The sequence below is a fragment of the Sinocyclocheilus anshuiensis genome, unplaced genomic scaffold (genome assembly GCF_001515605.1).
Source record: "Sinocyclocheilus anshuiensis isolate Anshui unplaced genomic scaffold, SAMN03320099.WGS_v1.1 scaffold2041, whole genome shotgun sequence".
Classification (NCBI taxonomy): domain Eukaryota; kingdom Metazoa; phylum Chordata; class Actinopteri; order Cypriniformes; family Cyprinidae; genus Sinocyclocheilus; species Sinocyclocheilus anshuiensis.
Window position 1 is genome coordinate 229,450 of NW_015541069.1, and position 6,682 is coordinate 236,131.

The window sequence follows — 6,682 nt, forward strand, 5'->3', positions numbered from 1 at the left end:
TTATAAAGGATATCTCTTTGGACGTGTGTCTTTAGTCTTTGCAACTTTATAGATCTTCTTTATGCACCAAGAGCTTGTAACACTCCAAAGAGAAAGGAAAAATTGAAATCGCATTATATGACCCCGTTAAAGCAGACTTGTCATTGTGCTTAAATGGTATGTAAAGCTGGGTATCATCGGCATAGCAATGATACGACACACCAATACTCCTAAAGATTGAACCAATGGGTAACATGTACAGCGAGAACAATAACGGCGCCAAAGTTGATCCTTGAGGAACACCACATGAAGAATGCGCTACAGAAGAGGATTATTTCCCAATGCTGACTGAGAATCTTCTGTTAGACAAAAAGGACCGAAACCAGTCAAGTACAGTACTTCTAACACCAATGCAGTGCTCCAAGCGAGATAGCAGAATGCCATGGTCAACAAAATCCAAACGCTGAACTGAGATCTAAAAGCACTAAGGCCATAATATTACCAGAGTTACTCTGTGCTGTGTAAGCTTTTAAAACCAGACTGAAAAATACAGTTAGATACAGTTAGTACTCAAATAGTTTTGCAATTGCGTAAGTACTATTTTTCTAGAATTTTGGGTAAAAACGGCAAGTTAGAAATCGGTCTAAAATTTGAGTAAACTGCAGGATCAAGCGAGGGCTTCTTACAAATTGGTGTCACAGAAGCTAATTTAAAACATTCTGGTACAGTCCCTGTCATAAGACAGTTGTTAATAATAATCACTAGTTCTGAACTAATAGTATCAAAGATTTGTTTAACTAATTGTGATGGAATAACGTCAAAGGGGGAAAAGGTAGATTTTAATTTTAAGGTGATTTCTCTGCATGTCTGTATAGTAACCAATTCAAATTCACACAGGCAGAGTTGTTCTCAACTAAGAGACATTTTGCTCAATGGATTTGTCCCTTTAGACTCTGCTGTGTCTCATTAATGACAATGCAATCATAGTTAATGAATCAAATCTCTTAATTGTCTTTAGTGGGATGAGAAGCACACTCACAGGAATTTGATTGCAGCCTCTGTGTTCATATGCTGTCTCTGAAATTATTTCAGGCCATTCTCATTGATTTTTGTTTTATTTCCACATAAATGTCTGGAAAAGTGTGTAAAGGATAGAGGAGCCACAGTATTAGCTACTAGCCATTTTGCAGATGTATTTCATAATTTCTACAGTGAACGGTGAAAGAACAGTTATGATTCTTCCACATGACAAATAGTTGAAGATGTCAACAAACACAACAAAAACAGCATAAATGTAGACAGCAAAACAATAAATAGTAACATAGCTTTATTTATTCATGCCCCAGTGCATTGCTGAGAACTCGATTACCACATTTATCACAGTATTATGATCCACAGATTCCTCATCTTGCTTAGATATGCTCACATTTCACAGAAAATCTGATTATTTTTTTGTGCTAGTTTATGTGCAGGGCCTATTCAAATGTATTTGCTGTACCTGATTTCCTTTCCTCCAAACTGCATGCTTTTGTTGGTGTGCACAGACAGTAGCCAATACATGCATTTACATGACCTCATATTAATTGAGAAACTTGGAGTTACCATTTTTATATTGTAATGTTACAAGAATGTAATGTGATTTTTGCACATAATACTGTATATAGCATAGCCTACATGGTTACATTCACTATATTTCTTTTTCATAGCCTTTAATGTGAACATTGTTTCATTGGACAACATCGGGCAGGATGTGAAATATATATTTTTTTAAATAAATACAGGTTTTTTTTTTCACTCGAACAGAAAAACATAAAAAATAAATACCGTATATCGCAATTTGGTCCAAAAAATACAGAGATGTATTCACACCTCATTAAATGTGGTAAGGAAGTTGGAATGGAAGCACTTGATATTTGGCCCAGGTTAAATTGTTAACCATTATACTGTTTCTCATGTCTGGTTAGCAGATGCTCATGTCATTACTGTGGTAATTTGGTGAAGTCTGTATTCAGCATTCCTCCAATCCTCAGATCACTCCAGGGAACACAAACCTGTGAAGCAAGGGCTGCAGAAAACATCTAACCCACCAGACCACTGAGACAATGTCATGCATTTTAGCTACTGAACACACATTCATTTAGTATGTCAAGACAATTTTTAGGCTTGAGAGGAAGTGTAGGCGATTCACCATTGTTTCATGCACCCTCTGAATGAGATGAAACCGTTTCAGTGCCATCTCCTTTATTCCTGATGTCAGATGGCATTCATCCAGTTTTAAAAGATGAATCACTACAATTCTTTTCAGACCACAAGGATGGCAATATCTGGCAACCCTGCACTGGACTTGGTTTAGATTCTGTTCATTTTAAAACAAAATGTTTGGCTAAAGAGAACTATTGTGCTGTCATTTTTCATTCAGTTGCATGAAATAGTTACTACTATAAGCTTTAGCAGTAATAAATCAATTATAATTAAGAGAAAGTCAGTCAGACAAATTCCCTACAGCACTGTAATAAATGTAATACTCAGAGGAGTGGAGATGCAGCAGTGGAATTTGGCTTCGACTGCTTTTGCCAAAAATGCAATTTTAAAGCTAAAGCAAGAGAGATAAAGGGACAGAGGTAGGCACGATGAGCCTGTTGCCGTAGAAACAGCTGTGTAAGAGAGTAGGGGGGGTTTAAGGATCTTTGTGTGTGTGCTGAATCAGCATTCTCCATGATCCCCTAACAATTACAGACAATATGTTTGTGATTAAATGGGCACTAGGAGAAATCTTCTCTTTGCATGCCTCATAAATGCTTTGTGTACGGCCCAGTGTTGTATATGCTGCTGAATCAAAGAAAAACTCTGTCAGTGTCACTCACTAGTCTAAAAGGATCGACTTTACAGAGCGATGACCAGATTGCATTTCACATTCTTTTTTTTTTTACCCTTGCAAAGACCATGAGATCTCACCAAGAAGCAATTATCCAGACAATAAAAAGGATTATGGTTGTATAGGTATGAATGTGTTATCGTGAAATGTGTTAAAGAGATTATTACAGGTGCTGTTAGTGAAGGAATGGGTGGAGATTTGATCTCCTCCAGGTTCTTCTGATGTTTAGAATTCTCTCTGTACCTCTGCTCCTTCTCAGTTTCTACTCTCATTACTTCTTTCTTTTTACAGGCCAATGATGCCTCAGGGAACACCTGGAACTGGCTCTACTTCATCCCACTCATCATCATCGGCTCTTTCTTCATGCTCAACTTGGTTTTGGGGGTGCTGTCAGGGTGAGTCTGAAATCAGAGTCATCAAATTAGTCCCAACTGCGTGGGAATTTTCTGGTACTCTATGTTGTACACATGCAAGTAAACTGATTCAGGATTCCTAAAAAGTGTCTTAAAATGTACCCATTATTTCTTGGAAGTAAATTCCTGGCCGGGGGTTGCTAAAGATGACATTATAGTCATTAATGGTAAAATGAAGGAAATAGCATTATTTATTTGAGGATGCCTTATATTCAAACATTTAATTTGAATTCATTTGAATTAAAGTAACAAAGAGGATGTGGTGAGGATGTGTTCAAATTTGAATTTAGTTCAACTTCTATTATTTTTTTAAATAATATATATATTTCAATTTAATTCAGAATGAATTACCCATAAATATATTATCATACAACATATGAGCTATTTCCAAAAACATTAGGTGGTACAGTATAACTTTTTGAAAATAATCAGAATTAATTAAAATGAATAATAATAAAAAAAAGTAATTATTCATTATTCTGTCACAAGACCTTTGCTGAACTAGTAAAATTATTTTGTTGCATTGAATTTCTTGCAATAAGTTAAGTATTCTTCCTATCATTTGCACTTGGTCAGTTCAATTCAAATTTCAATTCATGATTTGAAAGGAACCCTGGGTTGTAGTGTTGTTATATGATCATCCTTTTTACTCTTGCCTCAATAGAAAGGGATTCAAACTTCATGTAACCCACTTAACTAATCGTTCACCTTTAGATGTTATGCTCTTGCTTGGCCACAAACATAAATATAAACAATTTTGAGCCAATACAAAGCATACAGTAACTGTTTAAAGCTTATATGGGAAGCAAACAAACAGTGCTCCTTTAAAATTATTCAAGGGATGCATCTTATAGCTATTAGGTGGGCTCGTTTTAAATAAATGGGCTTTCCTAATCCATTGAAAGCCCCATAAAATAATTTCTGTCCTACAGGTTGGAATCTATTCACCTACAGCTTATGCATATCCAGAGAAGAAGCAATGTTAAGTGCAGTGGAGCTCTGCTTCTAAATTCGATTAGGCAGCTCTATTTTGCCAATGCAGTGTTGGTCACAATAACGTTTTTCCTCCATCAATTGTGATTGAGCTAAGAGCCACATATATTCTCTATAAAACAAATAACACACCCTCACACTAAAACATCTTTATTTTTCCCTCATGCTTTACCTCTCTTGCTCTCTCTCTCTCTCTATTTGCCTTATTCCCTCTCTCACACACAAACACTGTTTTAATGGAAAGTCTCTGGATGAATGCTTTGTGGTGAACTCTAGCTGCTGGTGGGATTTGAATTTATGATTTCCTGGAAATCCTCAATCTAATGTTCACTCTATTTCAGTGAATGGATTTTCATGTCTGTGTTGCTGTTGTGTGGCATTCAATATTTATTGTTGCTCCTTCAGAGGGACTCTAGCATCCTTTGACATCTCTGCTTTCAAGGCTTTAGTCGCCAAAGATTCATTCTCACATGGTGATGCTGCTCTCTTTCTCTCTCTCTCTCTCTCTCTCTCTCTCTCTCTCTGTGGAGTACAGTAATCCCAGAATGACTGGAGAGCTAGGAGCTTGACTTTATCTTTGGCATCATTTCATCAAAGAATCCTGAAAAAAAATGTATCACTGTTTCCACAAAAATAATAGGCAGCACAACTGTTTTCAAATCTGATAATAATAAGAAATGTTTTATGAGCGGCAAATCAGGATATTATAATAATTTCTGTAGGATCATGTGACACTGAAGACTGGAGTAATGGCTGCTGAAAATTCATCTTTGCCATCACAGGAATAAATTACATTTTTAAATATATTTCAAATTTCTTTATTATTAGATTTTCTGCATGGAATATCAACTCAACAAATTACAACATTAATTTTATACAATTATTCTTCCATGTTATTACTAATACAATAAAACAGAGGTAAAAAAAATAAAATAAATAAATAAATTGTAATAATACAAAAAATAATGCTTTATGTTTAAAAAACATAAATAAAAATTGTGTGTTTATATATTAATGCTCAGCTTAAGTATCAAGACAGTTAGCCTAAATTTTAAAATATGTTCAAAATGAAAAAAAATTTTTTTTAACTATAATAATATTTCACAATATTACTGTTTTTAATCAAATAAATGTAGCCTTAGTGAACATAAGAGAGAGAGAAAAATAGTATATAACATAAATGTTAACATACAGTAAAATTATAGAGCCATACATTTCATTTGGGTAGCATTGTTCAGATAATTTGGTGTTTTCGAAAAATAAAAATGGTTTGATTTTTGTGTTGCAGATCTGATTGCAGACTTTTGTTTTTGAACATTGTTTGAGACATTTCTGAGATTTCTTCAGACATTCTATTGGAGACGTGAGATTGCTTGGATCTTTTTCACAGGAGACAAATGTGAGAATAACACTTAGCAAAAGAGTACATTTGTTTGCACAATGCAGTTGTCACTCCTGTAATTAATCAAACTCTGTGTGTTATAGTACTGATGAACTTGCCACTGTGCCCCTCTACGTAGGCCTGTCACGATAACAACTTTTTGTTATGCGATATATTGCCCCAGAAATAATTGTGATAAACAATATTATTGTAATTTTAAGACCATTTTATGCAACTGAATATATAATCATAACATAAAAGCATAATACAAGAAAGCCAACACACTTTCAAATGACAACAAACTTTTAAGTAAGGAACAACTGACGATGGGTCATTGAATTATTCGAAAAAAAATGCACACCCGAGGTGGTGATGCGGCCACGACGCGAAGCGGAGTCCGATTTTTGTACTTAAAACGCATTGTGAGTAGGATTAATTTCTTCCGCACATTTTATGCAACTGAATATATAATCATAACATAAAAGCATAATAATGATGCAAGAAAGCCAACACACTTTCAAATGACAACAAACTTTTAAGTAAGGAACAATTGACGATGGGTCATTGAATTATTCGAAAAAAAATGCACACCCGAGGTGGTGATGCGGCCACGACGCGAAGCGGAGTCCGATTTTTGTACTTAAAACGCATTGTGAGTAGGATTAATTTCTTCCGCATCTCATCCAACGCCTCCATTGCTAATTCCAAAATGTCATTTTAGACCTAGTAACGGAGGACTGAGCCGTTGATAGCAGACTTATGCAACTATAATTACGTGTGAATTACGTTACCTCTGAGAGTCTGTGTGTCTCTCAAAAGTGTTTGGCAGCAGCGTCTCTACTAATAGTGAAACTTTAAGTTCATTTTCTTCATGAACAGCGCCGTCGTTACTAGGGCTGTTTAATATATCTAAATTATCGAAATATCGCAAATGTACATATCGCAATAAGCATATCGCTACAGCTTGCAATATTTGGGGCCATGAACAAAAGACAAAGAGAAAATCACTCACTGCTCTTACCTAAATAACTTTTGTAGCTT

General features: G+C 35.2%; 1 protein-coding gene across 1 annotated transcript in view; it reads left to right on the forward strand.

The window, feature by feature from the left end:
• The window catches only part of LOC107690670 (voltage-dependent N-type calcium channel subunit alpha-1B-like), a 118,678-nt gene that overhangs the window by 37,456 nt on the left and 74,540 nt on the right, over nt 1–6,682 (forward strand). The window contains exon 7 of the mRNA XM_016489057.1: nt 3,146–3,249. Within this exon, the coding sequence (XP_016344543.1) occupies nt 3,146–3,249 (104 nt within the window). The remainder of the gene's footprint in view (nt 1–3,145; nt 3,250–6,682) is intronic.